At 43.9% G+C, this 24,268-nt stretch overlaps 1 protein-coding gene across 3 annotated transcripts; it reads right to left on the bottom strand.

The window, feature by feature from the left end:
• Positions 1-2,829: 2,829 nt before the first annotated feature.
• Positions 2,830-14,052, bottom strand: PLEKHB2 (pleckstrin homology domain containing B2). 3 transcript variants are annotated; one of them, XM_085513517.1, is made up of 8 exons: positions 13,421-14,052; positions 12,062-12,109; positions 11,308-11,460; positions 10,452-10,554; positions 9,514-9,553; positions 7,793-7,882; positions 6,814-6,928; positions 2,830-5,755 (listed from the first exon to the last, which is right to left on the bottom strand). In XM_085513517.1, exons 2-8 carry the CDS (start codon positions 12,096-12,098, stop codon positions 5,619-5,621), a joined length of 675 nt encoding a protein of 224 aa, XP_085369643.1. In that variant the 5' UTR covers positions 12,099-12,109; positions 13,421-14,052; the 3' UTR covers positions 2,830-5,618. The 3 variants fall into 3 exon arrangements, with proteins under 3 accessions (XP_085369643.1, XP_015726443.2, XP_015726442.2); XM_015870957.3 differs by having other exon boundaries at positions 13,796-14,052; XM_015870956.3 differs by having other exon boundaries at positions 13,985-14,052.
• Between the last annotated feature and the right edge of the window lie 10,216 nt (positions 14,053-24,268).

Below are 24,268 nucleotides of genomic sequence, written 5' to 3'. Positions count from 1 at the left end.
GCTACTTTATGTAAATAGAGATCTGATCAGTACTGACCACGATGGAGGATGACAGTAGTTTTACCTGTTGAGGTCCTGGCTGTAGTGCTTAGTGGGTTGCAGTGTTCTTGCACGCTTGCCCACCATGCTGTACTGAGTTAGCTTTGGCAGGGTGCTCGGCAGGTGGCTCTGGAGATAAATGAGATATCACAAACTCGGAGGTATGAAGCTGTGTTCAAATGGCTTGCACCTGAGAACAGCTGCTTAATTAGAGGAATATCATAGGGGAAAAAAAAAAAAGGCAAATCAGATGTAGGAAGGAGATGAAGGGTTTCATTCTACTTTGCTTTAGGAGTTGATCAAACTAATATATTGCTCCTTATCTGACTTTTGTTTGTGTCCTGTGAGAAGCCCTGCCTGCTGCCTGGCCTCCCACAACACAGAGCAGAGTTAAGTGAGGTGGAGACAGCAGACGAGACAGCGGGGGAGTGAAGTGATACCTGTGGGCTTGCCACAAGGTATTACAGTTATCTCCTTAAGCTGCCAGGCAGAAATCTTGCTGGATAATAGGAAAGTAAGCTTAGCTGGTGGGAGTTGTGTGTTCATATCTGAAACACCTGCATGTCTGAGTAACACTTCTAGGAGAGCTGGTCAGATGAATAGTTTTCCTATAAGAAACAGCACAAAAAGCCCATCTTTGTTATTTTGTATAGAGCTCTGATATTTTGGTGCAGGGAAGGAAGAGAAATTGCTCTGCCTCCTTGTAAATGGTCGGTGGAACGTTGAAAGCCTCTGCCTGAAAACATAGAATAGGTCCTCAGGAGAGCTTTGAATATCATCCACTGCATTAACAGTAAACTAGGGTGCAAGCTGACAGAGACACGCATTCATTACTGCTCTGCTTACAGTGGTTCAGAGTTTGGCCTGTTTTCTTGCACCGTGCATTGATAAATCCACCTCAGAATGCTCCCAGGTGTTGTTTTGTATAGAAATGTTGGCCTATCTGGTGACACCAGACCTTGAAGATATGTGTGTGTATGTGTGTGCCATTCAAGTCAACAGAGCTGTTTCCATGCCTAAAGTAGAGCACATTGACTGCCTGGACCAGGCTATTGACAGAGCTGGAATAAGTGAGTATTTCTGGATATATTTTTTGTGCTGTGGACAAAGAAAACATCAGAAATGTTTGTTCAACCAAATTGACATACAGCCACCCCGGTACGTGTTTGCATTTTTGCCTGGGTCGAATTTATTTCAGGCTTTTCTATTGCGCTCAGAGTGGAACAACACATCACCTGGTCTGAGTGCTCATAGGCACAGAGCTTGAACAGCAATTAGTTCCACTGATAGCTTATCTGCACCGCTGCCAGAGATATCGATGAGGGAAAAGAAGCTGTTTGGAACAGTGACAACTGAAACAAGTGGTTTTAAAGCAGGTAGAAATACAGCTATTGATTGATGGAAGCGGGTTATTCTGGCCTCGGTGGGACGCTGGGAGCAGCGGGGCCCCGTTGCTCCGCCATGGCCGGTGGCACAGCGCCCTCTGGCGGCCGCTGCGTGCAGGCGGTGTGAGTGTCTGCGCTCCACCGCGTTCGGTCAGATTTAGGTATCGCTTGGATCAGCCTCACTGCGTGTCAGCTCAGCATCAAATGCATCTTCGGCTGTTAACGCAGGCAGAATCATAGGATCCTTAGAGCTGGAAGGGACCTTTAAAGGCCATGTAGTCCAACTCTCCTGCAATGCACAGGGACACCACAGCTGGATCAGGTTGCCCAGGGCCTGATCAGCCTGGTATGAAAGTCTCCAGGGATGGAGCATCAACCACATCTCTGGGCAACCTGTGCCAGTGCCTCACCACCCTCACTGTGAAAGACTTCTTCCTTATATCCAACCTAAATTTCCCTTCTTTAAGCTTGAAGCCATTTCCCCTTGTTCCATCACCACAAACCCTGCTAAAGTCTGTCCCTTTTTTCCCCATAGCTCATATCTTGCAATGCTGCTATCAGTTACACTGGGAGGGTTTATTTGCCTGGTGAGTCTTTTGGAGATGCATTGGACGCTCTGAAAGCTGATGAGATAAAGCCTATGGTAATCAGAAGCCTCCAAACAAGCATGTTAATGTCAGTCTGTTGTTCCAACCTCTTGTTTCTAGCTCATAGGTGCTGACAGCATGATGGAACCTTCCAGTCCCACAAACATGGCAGAACAGCTCCCACTTCTGCACAAACACAAGTTTAGTTCCCATTCTGCCTTTACGTAGTGGGTTTACTGTGGTCGCATCATGTCTTTGCCTGCAGAAATGTATTGATTTTGCCCAGCTCCACTAAAAGCAATTTATAAAGAGAAAATGTCAATAGTGCAACCAGTAGCATTTTGCCCACAGCAACATCTGTGCTTCAAGCTGCTTATTTCCACCCTAAACAGCACAAATCTGTTGATTTGATAATGGTGTCAAATGGTAAATCTGGATCAGCTCTGCATATAGCCAAGATTAAGCATTTCTGAGGCAAAGCCTTCAACTCCATTACAAAAGAAACAGGCCTTCATTCTAATCTCAGTATAGCGGAGTTAGCACTGTTACTTTGCTGTTGTGCAGCTGCCACATCATCCTTATTGAGCGGTGAGTGCAAAGGTACGTCAGCCTGAGCTCAGCTCCAGCAGCTGCAGCTCCCCGAGTGCTTTTTGCTACTGTTTTGCTGGCCTTCATCACTCAGGCCCTCAGGAAAGGCTGGAGGGACACGGAATGAATCATGGCAGCATTTTCTGACCACCTTGCAATGGAAATATCCTGTAAGCTGAAACAAAACACGTGCTCATCCACAGAACTATTAGAATAATCAGACATAAAGACACGCTCAAATATGGATTTTATTGCTAGTGATGTTTTGCTAAAAATTAGTAGGGATGCAGAGGAAAAGCAGCATTTATGGTAGTATGCAAAAACAAGAATGATCTAGAATGGGGGGAGGAGGGGGGGGGGAAGCATTTCCTGCACGCTGCCCTCCATGATATATACATGTATCTTAGTCATATCATGAGGAGGAAAAGACAGACACATCTGAGGAGAACAGGAGTGTATTCTTGCTGCTGTGGAATAGCTTTTGTCATCCTTAACTAACGGCCTGCATTGCTCTTAACACAGCAGTGGAGGTGGGGTTCCCATGGTTGAAAGAGGCATTAGGCCCCAGCTGGGAAAGTATGTGCCTGGTGCTGAGCTCTACTTCACCACAGCCTCCTGTCAGGAGTTGTAGGGAGCAATAAGGTTTCACCCGAGCTTCTTCTCCAGACCAATATATTTAATGCTTCACTTGAAGAAGCTGGGCTCTTGCATACAGTTAGTTCTTGAAAACACAATATATGTGTTCTCCTGCTGTGTTTTTTCTCAAAAACAAAAGGAAAAATAACCCTCTGACCTTAGCAGCTGATTCACTTAGTGCTATTCTTTAACAATCACTGTGGAATTCGAAAGGAATCAGAATTACGTTCAATTGTTTTAATTTCTTCCCCTCTAACAAGCTAAATAGCACAGGAGGAGGAGATGGGAGCATTCTGCGTCTAGTTATACGGCAGCACAACAGCGGTGTAGACACATAATCAATTATCTCAAGGCTTAAGAACTGTAGAAATGTTTCTTTGCTAAAGTTTGAGGCAGTCGCCACCTCCTGAGCTCAAAGATCCCAGGCCTCTGTGAGAACTTAAGTAGAGCACTCTTCTTTCCTTTTACGCCTATCAATAGGAAACTTCTGCTTTCGTCCTTTTTGAACCTGCCGCAATTGAAGTCCTTTTAATGCACGCCATTGGCAGAACATATGCACCTCTCATTAATCTCTGGAAGGACAAGCATGGACATTGATATATGGCTGCAAGCCAAAGCTCCTTGAAAGTTTACATTAGGATCACTTTTAGTAATGCAGCCAAGAAAACATTAAGTCTTTTTCCTTCCCATTATCTCAGTTTGTTGGAGATGGCCCTAAGAGTCAGGAGAATTTAATGCTTCCTCCTGGCTGCCATCCACATTCCTGTCCAAGACCTCTATTGCTTTAATATGTAGGATACAGCCACAACAGCTTTGGAATGAAATGAAAAAGGTCAGAGCTTGATCTGAATTTATGTGGGTGCATATTTTCATTTATTTTCATCTTTCGTAACACACCTGAAAGCCTCTGAACCTCAAAGGAATGAATCTCCTGAATGAAAGCATATAAAGAAGCCTTAACATGTTAAAACAGGATCATTACAGGAAGCTGGAAGTGGAAGTATAAAAATAAGACCTCTTACTATAAAGAACTCATCTTGGGCACCCTGCCTCTTTTACCTGATTAAGGAAGCCACGTGCGTTTCCTTTCAGCTTTCTTTCCTCTGCCAAGCACAGCTCAGCATGGATTACAACAGGATAATGAACCAGGCCACAGCACACACAGCAGCTGCCCTCTGGGTTACAGTCCATAGCACAGCAGCTTGCAGGAGCACATTGTGTAAGGAACCAGTCATAAAAGCAGAGCCAGCCAGGTTCCCTGGAGTGTTTTCCCTAATTCATGAAAAGGAAGAAGCAGTCTGTTATAGGGAAGTGTGCATGGAACAAACCCAGTCTCAGCTGCACTTGAACCTGGTGCAGGTAATGAACCTGGATGATGACAACTTGAAGGCTGAGAATAGACAAACGCTACCCCGGCCACAGCAAGGCAGCTGATTTCAAAGTTCCGGTCTGCAAGGTCTGCTTGTGCTGTTTGCATCTCTTCCCTTTGGGCTAATACTGCATGCAGGGGGTTCTGACAAAGTTGTTCAAGCTAGTTCTCCTGCAGACTCTGCAGAGCAGCAGCAGTCATTAAGAGCACAGATACCAAACAACGGCCTCTTCCTCTGCAGTGCAGCTGCTTACAGCGTCTGAGGAGTCTGACTTCTACAGAACAGGAGGTTCCCTTGCGATGGTAAAGATCCAGTATTTTCCCCTCATTAGAGGAGCTGGAACAATAAATATTGGTCTTCTTTGCCACTGGTCATTCCCATTTCTGGGAGAAGAAGAAAAGATGACTGCTGCTTCTCAGCCATTCGCTTCGTACGTGCTCAGACAACTCTGCTTAGACGGCGTGAGAGACAGGCAGAGGATTCTATCTAAGGAAATGCATCACCGTCTGCAGACAAGCTTAAAAACTAAAAGTCCTTAAGCATGGCAGACTGCCTAATGCCAAGGAGTTTCTGCTGAGCTGTATGTTTGTCCAGGGGATGTTTAGAAACCAGTAGTATATATATGCTAATTCAGGTCTCCTATAAACCTATTTGGACTGGATTTTAGACCCCCCAAAGAACCCCAACAATGTTCTTTCCACTGGTGTTTATGTTAACAGTCTGTTCACAAGGTTACTGCTGACTGTGACCAGGCTACTCAGGTGCTCATATTGATCCTTATCTCCATAGAACCTACTATGTCAGAAAAGAGTCAAAGAGCAGCACATGCCTTTTCCAACCACTAACTGGTGCCTTATAAACTCTCCTTTGGACAGTTAAGAATCAGTTATTAAGATGTCACTACTAGAAAGTAACTATTGCATTTTTGAAAGTTTAACAGTAAACAACATTGCCAAAATATTATTGCACACAGAGAAAGGTTTTTGGAACTACAAAGATAAGGAATGAATAGTCTAGAAGACCCAGAATAATGATCCCAGAGCCATTCCAGTTGCTGCTCCAGCAAGCATGCCCAGTGCAAGATCTCCATCACTGTCACGGTAACGCTCTCGAATGATGACGTGGTTTGCAGGGGGTTGGCCATATGGTCCTAGGCAGGAAGAGATTGTTAGAAGGTGGGTAAAAGAAAGGTAGATCATAATACCATGCATTTGGATTTCAAAACATGTCCATTCCTTCTGTCTCTTGCTTCTGTTGGAACACTGTGATGATGTCAGCTAGAAACGTGGGATACATAGAATCACAAAATCATAGATAACATCTCTGCTTTGGATTCAGCCTCCATAATTGTAGAAAAATTACAGGAACCCAACAGGACTCCTAGTCTTATCAAAGGTTATCATTTGTTCCTTAGGTCTTTACTAACTTAGATGAGGAAAGATTTACAATCTTTCAGCTGGTGCACCTTTCTTGTCACAAAGAAAGAAAGTAAATGGAAAAGGCAAATGAAGTAACCTGTCAAATGGTTACAAAATCCCTACATAGAGATTCTTGTTTATAGAGCCAGAGCATACAGACTTCTAGTAAATTATCCATGTTAGGCTAAGCCCTGATTCTGCAGGTCTGTGGTTCACTATGCAAAGATAAACCTATAGTGAGGTAACTAAGCTAACAGCATACCATAAACCTTTGTCTCCTTCCTCTTTTGTTGAGACTGAGAGCTACAGAAGACTTTGCAAGGCTAAATATACTCATTTACAGCAATCCCAGCAAATAGAAAATGCTTTGAGAGCAAAGCTACCTTTGGAACTTTTTCATTTTATTCTGGGGTCATAACTGGGCATAAGTGTTGGGAAAAATTAAGCCACAGATGAAATAAGTAACAGCTGAATCAAAATTTCCATCTCGCTCAGCAGAGTACTGAGTTCATCTTGCTCTACCTTTCTTATGTTTCCTTACAAAATGTGCTGACTATTGCAGTTAAAGAGTTCTGTGTGCTTTGAAAAGAGTTTGTAAGGTAATTTACATCCATTGGAATCACATGTGGGGCATTAGATCACTTAATATAAATTTCACTGAGCTCAGTTTCTATCAATCACTGTTGTGCAGGAGTGGCAAATGGTAAAGGAACTTGAAAATCTGAGCCCAACCCCCAATGTCAATTACTCAGGTTTCTCCAACATGGAGAATATGGTTGATAGTAATTACCGTGGTATGGATACTGGTAGGGAACATCATAGACTTGTCCATTGGAGGCATAGAAGACTTGAGGACCCACAGTGGGATATGCACCATGGTACTGACCATAGCCATAGCCATAGACCTGGTGAAATTAAAAAATATCCAAAATGTCCATTACAAAAGTATCCTCTGTCATGTTTCCAATTATGCACTTTGTTCAATTCTCCCTCATTTCTAATGCAGTTCAAGGTTCAGTAAAATATCCTCTCTGCACTGACCTAGACTAGTCCCTTGAAAGGATTCAGAACAGCTGCTCAAAGAAGAAATGCTCTTAAGCAGCAATCACTTCCCACCCTTCCTGAGTGGTGAGTATCAGAGGCAGGGCCTGGCCTGTCAGGCTGAGCCACAGCCCAGTACTAGCCCTAACACCTCTCTCAGTAACCATATCTAGTTCTTAGCAGTAAGGGGCTGCAGCAGAGCACGCATGGTGCAACAAGCAGTACCATTCCAAACTGCACTTTTGTGCATCACTGCACAAGTCAGAACATCAGAAAAAAGCAATGCATACTGCTTCAGCCCTCATTCTGTTCCTCCTCCAGCTCAGAACAACTGTGTACCCAGGAGCTACTTTGTTGCTATGACATCCTGTATACAACAAAATCTGTATGTGTTCAAAGTGACAGCTCCAGTCATTAAATTCTATTTTAAAAACTCCTGATTTTACACCCTTTCAGCGCTCACACAATGGTCTGCATGGCCAAGACTCCTCAAGATTAACCAAATAACTCCTTCCCTCTCTCTAAGGAGAGATCCCTTTCAAAGGAGATCCATTCAAATAGGAGTGAAAATGTTCTGTTAGTGCCTCATTCCCACTGTCCATCTGTACAAACCTTAAAGCTGGATGTGTCTATGAAACACAGCACTTTGGGAGTACAGTTTGGGTGCTTGAAGGATGCTTCCTTCTACTACCTCTCTTATATTAATGCTTCCCAACTGCAACTCTTACCTCAGGTGATGGTGTAGCATAAGCTGTATAGGGAGGAGGGGCTGAGGAAATCGCTGTCTCATCATACATCACGTCAGATCCAATGTAGCCCTGAATGCCATGGAAAGATAGCAGACAACACCTTTTTGTGCAGACAGCCAATTAGAGGAGGAAGGGGTTTAAAACTTAATGACACCAAGAGAACATTTAGATCTGCTGCATGTTAAGAAAGCAGAGATCAACAGATAATGTTCCTATCAGCTCTTCTAACTGGACTACAGAAGGACTTTTGATGGTGTTTTATGGACATATCCTAAAGGAAACTTGTGGTAGAAATTCTAAGAATTGTTTGAAACACATTGTTAAAAGCACTATATTAAGAGGCAGGTATTTCTAATGCCTGAGATGAAGCTCTATGAGTGCTCAATTCTCAGCAGTAAATGTATTCTGTTTTGCTGCAGGAAACTCTATACAGGCATAGGACATAAGCCTGCAAATGTCTTTAAGTGACATAGTTCTCAAAGCTAGGATGATCATCTGGTTATTCCAGTGAAGTTATGAGGCACTACTAGAAGCTTTGTGTTTTTGAAAGCTGTATCAAGCACCAGCAAATGGACTCAAAGCCAATTTCCTGACCAAGCTCAAGTCCAGTTGGAGAGCTGTAATAGCTCTGGAAAGTACTGATTTCATATATATCTTGTGCAGACAGCTGTCTGCCCTACTTTCAGTGGCCAGGGTCTGCCTTGGCTGAAGAAGCTGAGGCACTGGCAGGTTTTTAATGTCACCTGGCATAGTATCAGGTGGATGAAAAACAAAGGCTCCTGAAATCAGGAGTCACTGTCTCACATACAACAAGATAAATACACTAAAGCCAGAGCAGACAGATTATGAGTACTGTGTCCTCTGCATGAGGAATACTCCTTAACTTCTCATTTAACAAAATAACACACATAGTGTAGCTGTACACTGGCAATTGAGTCCAGAATAGTTTTGCAATGACATGTGTTTGCTTTGGGCATCTAAATTATATCATATGACAGATGTGTCAGTGAAGAGGCAATTTTAATGTGACCCATCAAACACTGAAACAAGCTTCTTCAAAATACTGCATTTTCCCACTGAAACATCTCAGGCTGGTTCAATCTATTCATCTAAGGGCTAAAGGGCTAAAAAGCATTCTGGAAGGCAGTCTGGAGGAAGAAGATCTTTACAGCTCCCAGAAGATACCACTTCTGGTGAGCTCTATGACTCAGAGAAATTCTTCTGGTTTCTGAACTCTTTGCTAAACACAGCTAGCATGCTGAAGCAGAGGTAACGTACTCCTTGGCATACCTACGCTTCATTCCAGGTACCTCTTGCTTTCTACCAAGAGCCATCCTGCTCTATAATGGATCTACATTAAAAACATCTTCCTTTTTAGGTCAAAAGTGTAGTATACTGATAGTAAGCTTCCTTTAGCACTTGGTAGACCACAAATAGAAGGAAAAGAAAGTCCATTTTCACTGGTTACAGATTTACTTTTTGCATAAAGCCTCAGCGCACACTTCCTATACAGACCAGCTTCCCACTTATTCTCACTCAGAGAAATTACTCTCAGAAATCACTCAGTCCGTATTTGCCTCACTTTGGCTGCATGGATGACATGCAGGTGATCCACAGGATCACTCCTCCCCCAGCATATAAGCTTTAATCATCTTCATAACCTTCTAGTAGAGGTTTTCAGTATAAAGTAATGCACTTACTGCATTTGTCCTGGCATCCTGAAGAGCAATTTTCCATGCCCTGACAAAAAAACAAAAAACGTTTAGTGGAACACAGATAAAAATGAATGCCTCTTATTCATTATAGTACTATGAAGAAAACTATGTTAGGAACTCCAGGTAATGCAGGAGCAGAATTTCAGATGCACCATGTGTCAAAGCCTAATGATACTGTAAAATGAATGCATCAAAGTGTTACACCAAGACTGAAAAATAATTATTTCCTTAGCAGAGCTGAGATGGAGTAAGAAGGAACAAGAAAAGGACCCTGATAAGGAAGACATGTGAAGGCCTTTGCTGCAAGTCCAACAGGCAAGTGATACAAAGCCATGCTTAGGACAAAATAATAGGAAGAGATGCATCAGAAAACTTGTATCTCCTTCCTGAAGAGTTGCATCTGTGCAGCTTGAACAGAAGGCACACGCACTCCCTGCAGATACTCCCATGCTGTATGGCTGACAGCGTGCCCTATAACTATGAATACTTGGCAAACACTGGTGATAGATGTTATCCACCTAAACACAGCCAAGGTCACAGTACTGAAGTACTATTCTATTTAATGACTGGGAATTCCTTGGGCTACGCAGGGTCATGGGCTACTTCAAGGAGGAGAGAAGTGCAAATAAAACCTATTCAGAATGTTTTGCATTAGCCATATTACTAAGATGCTTTTACTCCTCTCATCCCCCAGTGTTTCCAGTGACTAAACTTGCAGTTAGTTTGCAAGAACTGCATCTATGTGAGTTAAACAACTCATGGAAGAGCCGTCTTTTTTGTAGCTGAAATCCTGCTTTAAAATGTTCTTGAAATATATCCCTGAAAAACTGAAGGAAGAACAGTAAGGAGAGGGAAAAAAAAAAAAAAAAAAAAAGATAAAAGAAGAAAAAGTAGCAAAAAATAACATTATTAGGTAGACTTACAAACAGTCATCTGCACTTTCTGCACAGAGGTTGATGGTCTTTCCATCCCGACAGACAATCTGCAGTAAACAGTCTCTCTGCTTTCCCTCCGGAGGCTGGAAATCTGAGTTGGGGAAAAAGAAGAGATAAGAAGAATTTACAACCAGAATTTCACTGTCCCATTTACAAGAAGGGCGACAGCTTATGCAAAACTCCTGACAAAATAAACTGTGGCCAATTGTAGCTGCTTTCCATGACATCAAAACAACTTATAGTAACCTGCTCTCTTTAGAATACATCCTGAAGGTAACTGGCTTTGAACTAGCTCAATAAATGCAACTGTCTTACAGCTGAACCAACCTGTACCTAGCTGTAAGTATTGCCCAACACTTATGTTGGGCACTGATGCACATCAAATGGAGTACTAATAAATTCCAGAGCTGAACTTTGTAACGCTTGAGAAAAATCTGCTAAGGTTCACCATTTTGTATCCCATCTCTCCCTCCAGCCAGCACTGTAATTTCATCAGTAACACTCCATGATCAAACACACAAGCCTACTGCAAACATCCTGGTCTCTCATGCAAGCCTGCCACCTGCATATAAGGTATACTGTCCTCATTGAGTTGTAAAAGGAAGTACCAAGCACTAACCTAATCTGTCACATGGTGATATCACTCCACAAACATACGTAAGGGAATGTAATAGTTGGAGAGTTCTTGTGGCTTGTTTTTTTTTTCCTTTAAGAACAATAAAGCTGCACACTTTGTAGGCTTGTTTGTAGGCAAGTAGTGCTATCGGTGGTGTGCTGGGCAGGCACTGATGTTCAAAAAGAAATCTCTCAATGCACAAATTTCAAAGGTAACAGTGACTATTACCTCGACATTCATTCCCCACTCTGAGGTTGATGCAATGGATTCGCATGTGGATTTTATCTTCTATATCATGGCGATTCTGATCGTCATAGAATATTAAACGGCCATCAGACCACAGGTCAAACCAGTTCTTCTTCCAGCGCCGCAAAATAGTGCCTTTAAAATCAAACGGTCGCTTATGAAGGCATATGTTAGAAGGTATTTGTGTCTTAAAGTTAATAAAACCAAGATATCTTTCCCAATTGCCCCAGAGGACAAAAGCATTCTCAGGCTCCAGGCAAGATCTTGTCCTACCACTGCTTTAGAACATTACAAAATTGGTTTCCCTATTTCATTTACTACTCCAAGTTGCAATGGAGTGTATTTTAAGGGCATAACCCAGTGCTTTAATTCTATCCCTCTGCAAGAAGAAGCAGAGGGCATGACTACCTGAAGACTTTAATGTAAGGTGTCAGGCAAAGTTTCCAAGTCTCCTCTTACATAACACTAATTACAGAGCAGCATCTGAAGCAGGACACTCAGACAGCTCAGATGTGACATATGCTGTTTCTCACTAGTACACCCAAAGGTAACACAGAAATGCTGTCATGATAGGTCCTTTTGTGAAGTGCCTTACAGTCAAAAAGCAAGGACAACAACCCACAGATGTAGAGACCTGTTTAAGAAATAACACCTGGGAATGACTGAGATGCTGTAAAGCTTTTTGATGGAGTTAGACACAGTGGAGAGAAAAGGAGGTTAGAGCCCCATGACTTACTTTGCCGGAGCAGCCAGCCACTCTTCACAAATGCCATTGTTGCTTAATCTGGTGGACAGAAGAGGAAGGAGAGGAAGCAGACATCAGTATTTCACAGCACTACATTAGAAAGAGGCACGTCAAGTTAGAATGTCACAGTGCACTCCGCTTGTATTTCAGATAGAGAAGACAGATCTCACCTGAAGATCCTCACTAAGGCCCAACTAGTATCCCAGACCCTAGCAAGTGGAACAGGCGTGTAATCTGATGTGACTGTCAGAGACACATCAGTTAAAAAGGGGAAAGCACAAGTTAACAAGTGACACTGTTGCAAAATAGGGAGGAGACAGACCTGCGACCCTGACTCACTGCTGGCTGCTTTACAAATTGTTTCCTTGACACAGATGTGATCCCTTTATCCTGCAACACTCTCCCTCCCTTTTTCTGTGCTTCCCCTTCTATTTTTTGTTTTTCATTCGTTGACTCAAAGTCCAGCCATAACAAAAGCTGAAAGAGTTTAACCTTGAACAGGAAGGAGAAAGCTGCTTTTATGACTTGTATGCCACCCAAATTGTCACCAGCTCCCTCCCAAATGAATTTTAAGTAAGTAAAAGTTAAGCCCATAAAGTGACACTCTCATTTCTCCTCAGCTTTTAAATGAAGCTCAAAATGGCCTGGTTAAGAAGAAGAGGAAGCTTTTCACCCAGAGGGTGGCAACGCACTGGAACAGGTTGCCCAAGGAGGCTGTGGATGCCCCATCCCTGCAGGCATTCAAGGCCAGGCTGGATGTGGCTCTGGGCAGCCTGGGCTGCTGGTTGGTGACCCTGCACACAGCAGGGGGTTGAAATGAGCATTGTGGTCCTCTGCAACCCAGGCCATTCTGTGATTCTATGATTCTATGAAGAAAACCTCTCTCCTGGCAACCTGAAGATCACAGAGCATCCAACAAGCTAAGTCTCACATTGCAGGCCATCTCCCACGTAGGGCTCCAGAACCAAAGAGGCCTCTGTAGCTGTACTGCACCCTGTGTGCAATCTCAAATACGTGAACTGTGTTCTCCCTGCACAGAACCTCAGTGCCCCAAACTTCTGCTCCAAATAGATGACAATGAGTGACACAGAGCAGTCTGTCTGCACCTAAGTAGGAGGTGAAAGAACAATCTGATATCCTTGTCTGATCCTTTTTAAGTGCAAGCATGTACGTGGAGTCCAACACAGTGTTACAATCAGCCCACTCTGTGTCTAGAAGAGTGTTTCCAGAGCTAGAACAGAGCTGTGGGAGATAAGCATCAGCTGCACAGTATCTGCTTGTGAAGCTCCGTGTGACCAGCACGGGAAGCGGGAATTAAACACAGATAAGTCAGGGCTTTGTATCACCCACCTCAGAAGTTTGCTGGTGGCTGAAGCCTAAAGGCAGAAACGCCCTTCATGGAGCACAAGAGCAAACACAGCAAAGGTGTGGGGGCCGCTCCCTGCTGCTCCTTTTCCTCCCTCACACAGAACACAGCATGGAATATCCCACCACTTATTCCAGTCGTCCTTTTGCTGGCTGACGGGAAAAGCCAGCTCCGGATCCAGCGAAGTGCAGCTCGCCATTGCTGCGGGTGCAGCCGTCACACTGCAGCGGAGGCGGATCGGCTGCCACCGCCATCCCGCAGCACCAGCTGCAGACACACCGCCTCACCCGACTGATGCTCCCCTTTAAAACCAAACAAGTCAGGAACTTCCCGACTCCGCACCCAGCGCCCGTTCCTACCGAGAGCCGCGCGGCTCCGTTCAGCACCATCTCGGGGCCGGCCGGCGCTGCGGGTTGGGCCGCACACCGCAGCCCCGCGCCCCTCGCCGGATAGTCCCGCCTCCCGCCGCGCACCCGGCAGCCTCAGGCCCCGCAGCTCCGCACGGCCGGGCCGGGACCCCGCACTCAGCGCCCCTCGGCCGTCCCTACCTGCCGCCTATGCCGATCCGCTCCCGCTGCGGCCCCGCTCCGCCGGCGGGCAGTGCCAGCCCCGCCCTGACGTCAGCCCGCCGCGCCGCCCCGGCTGGGCCGCGACACACGGCTGCACGGACGCGGCCTGGCCGGGGGGTGGGTGAGCTGGCAGGGCCCGGGTCCGTTGCCATGCCCAGGTCCGTTGCCATGCCCAGGTCCGTTCCCGTGCCCGTTGCTATGCCCCATCGAGCTCATTCTTTGTCATAACACAGCCTTGTTCATCTCTCCAACACACGTTCAGTTTTGAGTGCCCACAACATACCGGCTTGAATCTCTGCAGTGTTCACGCATCCTCGTTAAAGGTGAACAAATGCAGGCACGGCTTGTGCCTCTTGTCTTCACAGCTCTCATTTCCATGGTGTACTGTGTTTTGCTAATGGTGATGTGAGCAACAATCTGCTGTGCTGACATAAGAATTAGCAATTTTGGAGCAGTTCAACAACTTACATACCTCTTATCTTAGGAAAACCTATGGGGCTGAGGCTTCAGAGCTGAGAAAAGTCTAACTTGCTTTTGAAAATAAGACTTGTTCTTAAGCAGGACAGTGCCTCTCTGGCACACTGCTGGGGAGAATGAGAGGCCTGCTCACCTGTGTGACCTACAAATGAAGCCATATGTCCTCTCACCCTCAGACCTGTGGTTGTGGCTCAGTACAATGAGCTCTTTAGGCACTTGATCCAGAGGAAACAGTAGGGAGAGTTGTAAATGCGTCCAAATGAGATGCTGTCAGCAGCTTCATGGTGTGAGGCCATTGCAGCCCTGCAGGCAGCAGGCTGCTGAGCACTCTGGGAGCAGCAGACAAACAAAAGTCCAGCCAGAAGCTGAGGAATTTTCTGGGTGAACCCCTGGGATGTCATTGTCAGCTTCTGTTGTTTCGATCTGATCAAAAACAAACAGAAAGGGGAAAGCCTGTGTGCAGTCAGCCAGCCCTGCAGGCCACAGCACCAGAAGGCCGTTCCACTGTCAGTGACACAGCCTGTTTGGCAGCAACGGGGCTTGGGATTTCATTTTTATTTGTCGGCAGTTTTGAAAAGCAGATGATTGTCAGGGGTGGGACGAGGCCTTTGTGACATGCAGACAAGCTCCTGCAGAGAAAACAACTTGTGCCACTTTGTTCTACCACACTTTGTGCCACTAATGACTGTTTGGGCCTGGCAGCATCAATGAGAAGTCTCCTCTGAAGTACCTGATCTCTGACTCCCACCTTCACATGGCACTGACTGCACCGTTATATTAGCACCTAAAGACAGTGCTAAGGGAGAAGATTTACACTAAAGCTCTCAGTCTGCAGGAAGGTATCTTGAAGGAAGAGGGAGAGGTTGTGAGAGCACGCCATGCAAGGCCCAGCCTGCTCAGTGGAGATCATCCTGTCTTCTGAAGGTGTTGCATGAGGCCCTACACTGTTTTACCTTCTCTCCCAGGAGTCAGAGCACGTTGTCACAAACTATTAGTGGCTGTTTCTCGGGAGCCATTGTGGTATGTAATAACTGCACTGAAATGCGTAGGAAGCGCTCGTGCTTGACTGCTGCTTTTAATAGCAGCAAACGCCAATAGATGCATCTCTCCCAGAAGCCTTTTCATGCCCTTTGATTAAGTAACAGGATCTCTGGCTGAGGGTAGAGCTACTTGACTGACAGTGTTTTATTTCCACAGCTTCATTCTCACACACAGTCCTGAATATCAAATACTGTTTTACAACAGCAAAACTGCTGTGTCAAAATTTTCCCCTCCTATATAACACTGTGATTTAGGACTGGACCATGGAGGCCATCTGCAGTGTAATGGGGTTGAACATCAGACACGGATCCTGAAGCAGAACGTTTTAGTCTCATAGGCTGCAAGGAGAACAGAAAGTGCAGCACATGGCATCAGCATCCAACTTATAGCAAATACTTATAAGCAAATTGTTACTTCTTTTTATTTCCTTCCTCTGTCAGGTCTGGAAGAGTTTGCTTGTTGCAGAGTGAAAACTGTGCGGTTATTTCAAGCACAGAAGGCATTTCCCCTTTATTATATGCATGTTGAGCCAGCAGCAGAAGAGACAGCCCCTAATTAGAAGGTAGTGAGAAATGCTACAGACAGCAGTTATCTGTGCAGTAACTGACAAATCTAGAGGATCCTCCATATTTTATATCCTTTTCATATACAGGAATCTAAGAGACAACTATGTGACAATTCCTATGTACTTAGCAGAAAGCATGATAGGAACAATCAGACCCCAGGCATGGAGTCAATATGCCCCTGATTATATCAGTGTGTGTGGATCAACTGCTGCAAACCTCATCTGTATGAAACAGGCTTCAGAGCTGACATTAAAATGTCTTGGCTTGACTTGACTCATGATCTAGCAGCAAGCAGAAACTGGAAGTTCTGCTGTTATTTGTATTGTGATAATGACAGAGGCTCAGGCATCTCTGCGCACTCTGACTGCAGACAGAGGCAGCCCTCTCTCAGTTACTTATCATTTAAAAGACATGGTAAGAAAAAGGGTTAATACAGCCTATCTCTGAAACCGACTCACTAGTTTAAGTGCTATTTGCTTATTTTGGAGAGGTTGATAAGTTGGCTGCAAAGCAGAATGCTGTTTTTCAAAACCACTCAAGAACAACAAACAGAGTGATTTCATGGATTGCAGTTTCACTGTAGTTTTATTGCCACCTGTGCCTGTATTTCAGGGCACACTGTCGGGCTTGCAACTGTGCAATAACATTCAGTAAATATCTATGCCTGCAAATAAGTTAATTCAGCCAAAGACATGGCTCGAGGCAATTTTTGCAAGCATTATTTCCTGAAGTGTCATTCTAGATTCTGAAAAAGCTGAAGACCTCCAGAAAAACATCTGTGGGACATGAATTCTTCCTGCTGTGTTTTGTGTAGTACCAGGGTTTGCAGTGGGTTTTGGTCTCAGCCAGGCCTGCTGTGATAGAAGGAAGAGAGAAAGTACATTCTGAATGAGCACTTAAGTTCCAGGCATATCAAGAGAGTTAATTTTCCCTCAGAATTAACACAGCTGAAGATCTAATAATCCCAAATCAGTCAGACACTGACTTCCCTGACGTTATTCCTATTGATAAGCACCTGTGATGAGTCAAACCATGAGGACAGTGCAAGAAGAATAAATCCTCTCTTCTCATGTTCAGCAATGACTGGCTCCTGTAGCCTGGTGTTTCTAACCATACCAAGCTTTACAATGAGAATATTCTACCTCTAAATAAAAGTCCTGGCATGGAAGAACCTGAAAGCCCTCAAGTAGGTTTTGAGGTTCTTGGATTGCAGAAAAGTATTCTAATTGGTTGTTTTGTTGCACTGATATAATGGGTAACTCCTAGTTAACTTGTCCTTCTTTGAAGGCTGTAGTTCTCCAAAACTGATGAGTCTATGAAGGTAATTATTGATCTGGAGAGCGTTTATTTCTGAAAAGTCACTTTAGGGTGCGATGCCACTCTATCAGCCATTGAGCCACTGTAATGTAGTATCATCCTTCTGACAGTGCTTAAATAAAAACAACCAAGTTATGATGCACGGCAACTTCATGGAAGCTTCCCTGGGCTACCCCCATTTATAGCTAGAGGCCCAGATTTGCCAACATAGTAAGTGTCCAAAGAAGCAGTCAGGAATCAGTTTTATAACCCAAGGAACATGCTCCTAAGAAGGAATGTCTTCCTTCTTCGCTTTCTGAGGCCTTTTGCTGATACTTCTGTGTTAGCAGTTCATCCCATTTGATTTCAGATACTTTGTTTAGGCCACTGATGTAGTCACTCTAGATTCCCTCTATCATATCTGGAAGACAGGAGGGCCTCTCCAGGCACTGCTTCCACAGACCTCAAATTCCAGACACTATCTGAGGGCACTCCACTGAATGAACATAAACCTTAGAGAAATCCTGCTCCTAATTCAGCTATGTAAGAAGTACAACCAAGTAGAAAGAGAAATCCAGATCTAGGTGATGATCTAGATGACTGAAGAAGCACAGAGTGCAGGGGTTTGCTCATTCACCTTGAATCAAAATAATAATAATAGTAAAAGTAGTAACAATAATAATGGCTTCAGCTTATCTGAGTACTGTCTGTAACTTTTGCTGTAGCTCACCTCAAGTGATTGCATTGCTTAGGAATAGGCATGTCTCCAAAGTATGCATAGAGCTCTGTCAGCTGTTTACTTGGAGGAGACAGAAGGACATGGAATGATGTAGTACTTATGTATTGCACTGCCCTGCAACAACACTGGGCTCTGCCTAAATAATGCTGGTCTGGTTAAAAACCTCTGTGTGCCATAATGCTCACACCTCCAGTCTCTGCTTTGATGTCATGAGCAGATGCTGGCAGGAAGAGCTTCAAGTTAGGTGATCAACAGCTGTATGGGAAATTGGTAATCACAGCCTGAACCTCTGATTAATCAGCTGAGGCAAGTGATGGGTCAGCTGTGGGAGCACAGGTGAGAGTAATTCAGCTGTGCTCCCGGAAGGGGTGGAGATTGACTCCACCTCCTCTAGACCTCATTTAAGGGCTGACCACCACTAAGGCAGTATGTCACTTGGAGATTGCTCCCTGGTGGAGGTTGCCTCAGTATTTCCCAGTGAAGGTGCTCATATTGGTGAGTTTTTCCTTATAAGTAACCTTTTGAATATCTGTTATCATCTTTGTATCGTTCCACCTTACAACAGCGATGCTCTTTTCTTATCAGACAGAAAAAAGTATCCCCAACAATTTACCTACGGGCTTGTCTGATGTATTTTATATATCACTTGTGGAGGAATAAAACGTGTCCGTTCTTCATTTAATTGTGAGCACAGCAGAAATACAGCACAGATGTCAGGTTTTGCAAATGGATCATTTCCAGTTTACTCCCATGCACTTACCCTAATCAAAACCTCCAGCGTTCCAGGGAACTCTTTGCTTTCACACAAAGTGGAGGCAAAAAGGATGCCAAGCTGAAATTGGAGGCCAATTTTGTCCTTGTGTCCAAAGACTGCCAGCTAGGGAAGGGCAAGATGTCTAGTTCCCAGTGTCACTCTTTACACCATGAAGCCGCAGAAACAACCCTCACTGCTGGGGTCATCTCTGCCAGCTCAGCTGAGATGACTGGTAAAGAGTGAGATACACACGGAATACAGTGGCTGATTATTTTCATGTCAGCAGCCCACTGAGCACACTCAGTTTAGCAGGGAATAAGCAGAGCTTTCAAGGGGCTGGGGACAGCCAAGGAGAATGCTCTTTAGATTTACATCTTCTAGCACTCTTGTCACATGCGTTAAGTGCTATGAAAGCAGTGTGTCTGCAGATGATGGTTATTGCAGCTCAGAATACATTACTGATTCTTTTAAAAAGTCAATTTTGCAGAAGAATAGATCAAATGTAACAAAGTCTGCCTTGGCAGAGAAGCCTTTTCCAGAGAAAGGCTCTCACTCTCAGGAGCCGTCCTAAAGTGAGATACAGTTGGTACAAGCCAGTAATACTCCAGAAATCCCTGACACCACCTATGTAACTGGAAAACCTGTGGAAATATAACCCTCGGAGGCTATGCATTCTACTGATGTGCACTTCTACTTGCCACTGCCATGTTTGAAAGTGTTTGTCTATGTGGGTAACTGTTCTGTTTTCAGATTTCCGTTCACTTTAAGACCTGCATCCACTTCAGCACTTCTCTCAGTGCTGCTCACAGCCACATCTCTACCAGCAGCACCCACTGTCTGTCCAGGACCCTCAGTGTCTGTCAGTCCTTGTGCTGCTGCAGCCCGGAGGCAGCCAGCTGGTGCTGGGGGTTGCAGCTGTGGGCACAGGGCTGTGAGTGCAGCTGGCTTCGGTCACACGGCTCCGGGAACAGGCAATGGATTGAAGCAGTGAACCAGGAACGGGGTGGCTGCAGCCGCTGTGTCTGCCACAAGGGTTTTGTTTTATTTGTTCTTAAGCACGGCTGCTGCAGCTTTCTGTGTTGGCAGAGAAAAAGAGAAAGAGAGAAAAAAAAGGGTGATGCTGAGGTCAGTCAGCTGGGGTGGGAGGAAAATGCAGGGGAAATTCCACACAGCTAATCAGACTTGTACTACTAGGTCAGGTATCCAGAGGTTGTGTAGATAGGGTGTATCTGGCATCTTCTGGGTACTTCCAGAAAGTAAGATTGCTCAGGATACTCTGAAGTATTAGTTTTTTCCTTCTATTTAGTTTCAAACCAAACTGAAATCTATCAGGGATGTGTCAAAGCTGTGGCCTGTTTTTCCTCTAAGGTTTGCATTAATTGAGGGAAAAGGGATGATAGAAAGAATATCAGACCTAATGGAGTTTGGAAGAGCTTTATGTAGTCATTAAGCAGCATAAAATAATACATCTCCAATGGCAAGCATTGTCTCTATGAGCAAATGCAGGGCTCTGAAGGTCAAGGCAATACAGAGAGCCGTGAATGGCATATTGTCTGTATCTGTGTGCATGACTTATTGTCACTGTGCTTAATGCCCTCCATTTCATAGTAAATTCAGTCAACATACAGAGGTTTAATGGTTAAAGGATTGGTAAGAACATGGCAGCAGCTCTTGGCCTGCTGCTGTCCTTTGAATGCAGGGCTTAGTGGGACGAGTGAAGCTCAGCTCCCAGCTGACTTAGCAGACTGTATGCTTGGAAGTGACACAAATAACTTGAAGCAGACTTAGAAAATGTTCAGTACTTACCACTGCAGTAAATAGCATAGGAAAAAGAATAAACTGTGCTGTGATAGGATTCCTAATGACCCATAGATCTGTCATTCTATCCTTACCTTCATTTGCTTGGAGTTTCAAAACTTTGCACAGTATCTAAAAGTCTGATAAACCATACTGCTCATTCTTTAGGAGAGGCAGTTATTGTGCTATGGAGGAATACCAGCTTTTGCTTTCCTCCCAGGCAGAGTTGCTTCAAGATGAAGCTACACTGGTCCTTTATTTTCCACCCCATGTTTCCATGGTAACAGCATGTAATCACAATTGTAAATAGCAGCTACCCAGTCAACTTCACACAACATTTCACTACTTTGAACATTTATTTTGCACATTTTTAACATCCTTCAAATGCCCAACTCTGTTTTCTTAGTTTTACTACCAGCACATTTAATTATTAGGGGATATTTCTGTTCATGTAATCTTCAGTGATGTAGTAGCACTGTATGTGTGTCAGTATGTACTGTATGTATGTGTACAGGCACACATCATATATCTATGATGAACATTCTCTGGCACGTTCCAATATAAATCTATTCTACAATTTCTTAGCACTGAGTTCAATTTCAGCAATTTATCTTGTGGAAGAAAGCCATATTCTATCTTCAAGGAGAAGATTCTTACAGCTATTTCAGTGTCAAATGCTGGGACATTTATTCTGCAGGGCACATGGGTCAATGCCTTGCTGTCACAGACAAGACTTTTTGTCTTACTGTCCTACTCTTACTTAACCCATATTTGGCCAAGCTTTAATCCTCTGAAAAAATCAGCTCTCATATACTCACTATTGCCCTGCTAAAATTCATAGCTTGAACTTGCTTACATTTCCATCTGCATAAAGCACTGCTTGGTCCTTGAGGACTCCTACGTGCTGCCTGGCTGCATGTGCTTTATCCCCAAGTGACATCAGCCTGGCACATGATCTCCCACTGCCTTTCCTTGGGTCCAGTGTAGACTGGAGACAAGAAGTGAAAGCAGAAACAGAAAGAAAGGGAGAAGGACTCTCCTGTGAGACTTTCACGTGTGTTTAGCATTAAACAGGTGCATAAAGGCTTTGCTGAGTAAGGACCTGCTGCATGATTTTAACAAAGTCATTTCCCTCCACCTCCCAAATTGCATGCCTTGCAAAATTAGTCAGTCCTCTTCTTGTTTCCATCCATCCTATCCAGCTTGCACACCCAGAATACCACTGAATGTGGAATTATAAATCAAGAATGTAGCTTTTCCTTGACCTGAGTAAGTGGTCAGTATTGGAATCTTGTCAGTTGCTTTCCAATAGAAGAAGCAGAGAATGGAGTAGGGTATTACTTTAGTGTAGTCCTTGTGATTTACAAAGAATATGCAAAGGTACATCTCCTTGGACAGAGGAGAAACTAAGCAAAGACAGTTGCTTTATTCATACTACCTAGTCTCTTTCAGTTAGCCATAGACCAGAAGAGTTCATCCTGGCCACGATCCTAAAGCTAGTCCTGACAGCTTTCTTTGGATTCTCTGTCTTCTTGCTCTCCTGGACAGGCACACACAGTGCTTTCAAACACTGTCAGCCTTCCTACTGCTGCAGTGGCATGTAGCTGTCTGCAAAATCCCTTTATCCATACAACATGGATTGCTGAGCATCAAACTGTGGACTTCAGTTTAGGTGTTGGCTTTTCCACCATTCCATTTGATAAACAAATGTAAAGTCTATTCTAGTTTCCACAGCCTGTTCTATAAAGAAATGTGTGTTTTCTATGTTTATCCTACATAAACGGCAACGGTTTATAACCATTGATTCCAGAACAGGGATGGGTAGATGACAGAGAATATTAATGGGCTTTTTCTTCCAAGTGTTTTTCCTTGTACTCTAGATTCACGCAAATACAGGGCAACACTGAAGACATCATTTTACAAAACTCTTTGGGAATTATATTCTACTGATGTTAGTTTGTATGACGGTAAACAGTTATCTGTAGTTTTGTAGTTAATTTGCTTCCATTTAGTGATAAAGCAATCTAACCAGTAGACTAAGGATTTTGCCTAATGGGTTTATATTTATCTGTATAATTGTAGAGTTGAGCAGTCTGCAAGGCACTGACATTTACATGCACTTATGTTTTGATTTCATTCTTGGCTTTCAGACATTTGATTTGGACTATTATCAAGTTGTTACCGTGTTTGCTGTTGTACACTTTTGTTCTCCAATACAATGGAAACAGTATTTAGGCTGGTTATTTAATTACATATATTAACTACATGGCATGCTATGTATGTGTGTTTAATGTGTCAGCAGGGTTCTAGCAGATGCTTGTAGAAAGTCATATATTTGCACATTTCTTGCTTCAGCCATTGAGTTGCATTTGGTACCCTAACTATTTGATTTAAACAACTACAATTAAGATGTTTAATGATGAAGACAGGAATGGTGAAGAAAGGAAGTAAAAAACAAGAAATGCTTATGAATTATAGTATAGTATTTACCAGTCCTACTGAAAGCAATCAAAACTGCCCCATATGTACTTTTTAATCAAGATATACCAACTTGTACCCCAGCAGGCAGTTCAGAACGCAGCCATTTGCTCATGTTCCCCAGGTAAGATGTGGGAGAGAACCAGAAAGGTAAAAGTGTGAGAGCTCATGAGTTGACGTAAAGACAGCCCACTTGGTCAAGTAAAATCTGCACACAAGCAAAGCACAACAAGGAGTCTGTTTGTTACTTCCCATCAGCAGGTAGAGGTTCAGCCATGCCCAGGAAAGCGGGGTTCAGCACACATAACAGGAAAGACAAATGCCATCTCTTCAAATATCCCCCCTTCCTCCTTCTAGGCATGATACCATATGGCATCCCTTTGGCCAGTCTGGGCCAGCTGTCCTGGTTGTGTCTCTCTCTAGTGTCTTGTGAACACCCAGCTCCTTGCTGGAAAGTCCTTGGCTCTAGGCAAGCACTTCTCTCATACAAAGAATACAAGTAAATGCAGGTGCAAGTAATTGTCATGTTAATGCAATAGCTTGTAGTGGCCACTGAGTGGCTATCCAAGGCAGCTCTCTTCAGGGCAAGTCCACGTAAGTGTTGAAGGTACACATTTCCCATAGCGGTACTAAAAGTAACTCTCTGTTCATTGCAGCGTTCCTCTGTTACTGACCGGTGCCACTGCATCACTGGATATTGTATTACAATAGGAGGGGGGCATACGAGGATAATTTAAAAACTGCAGAGTGTTCGATCTGTCACAAACGTCAGCAAGCCGTGAATTAATTTGCCATTCTGCTACGTTATCACTTGTACATGTTAACACTGAAACCATGGCAGCGTAGGAGAGAAACATCAGAAATGTTACAAAGTCTTCATCTTTATTAGTGTTTAAAAATCATTTCCATCCTTTATATCTTGTTCTTAAGCACGCGAACTGCTGGTGTTTTATTGGCTGGAAGGAGTTACGCACCATGCAATCAATACATACCCATACATACAAGTGATTTGATTATTCGTGCTGCCAGTGTGCAAGAATTTGCACTGCCACTTTGTCAACTGTTTTGTATCATATATATATATATATATAATTATTATTATTATTTTCAGCTGG

This window comes from Coturnix japonica, chromosome 12 (genome assembly GCF_054131305.1).
Source record: "Coturnix japonica strain WE chromosome 12, WE-NBRP24, whole genome shotgun sequence".
NCBI classification, from domain to species: Eukaryota; Metazoa; Chordata; class Aves; order Galliformes; family Phasianidae; genus Coturnix; species Coturnix japonica.
This window is presented reverse-complemented; position numbering and strand designations above follow the sequence as displayed.

Bases quoted from the DNA above. Each gene is read 5' to 3' on its own strand.
- PLEKHB2 (XM_085513517.1), bottom strand. From the start codon at position 12,098: ATGGCATTTGTGAAGAGTGGCTGGCTGCTCCGGCAAA. The intron at 10,555-11,307 runs GTAATAGTCACT...TCCCCAACTCAG, and splicing joins AGTGGGGAATGAATGTCGAG to ATTTCCAGCCTCCGGAGGGA. The intron at 9,554-10,451 runs GTAAGTCTACCT...TTTTTTTGTCAG, and splicing joins GAAAGTGCAGATGACTGTTT to GGCATGGAAAATTGCTCTTC.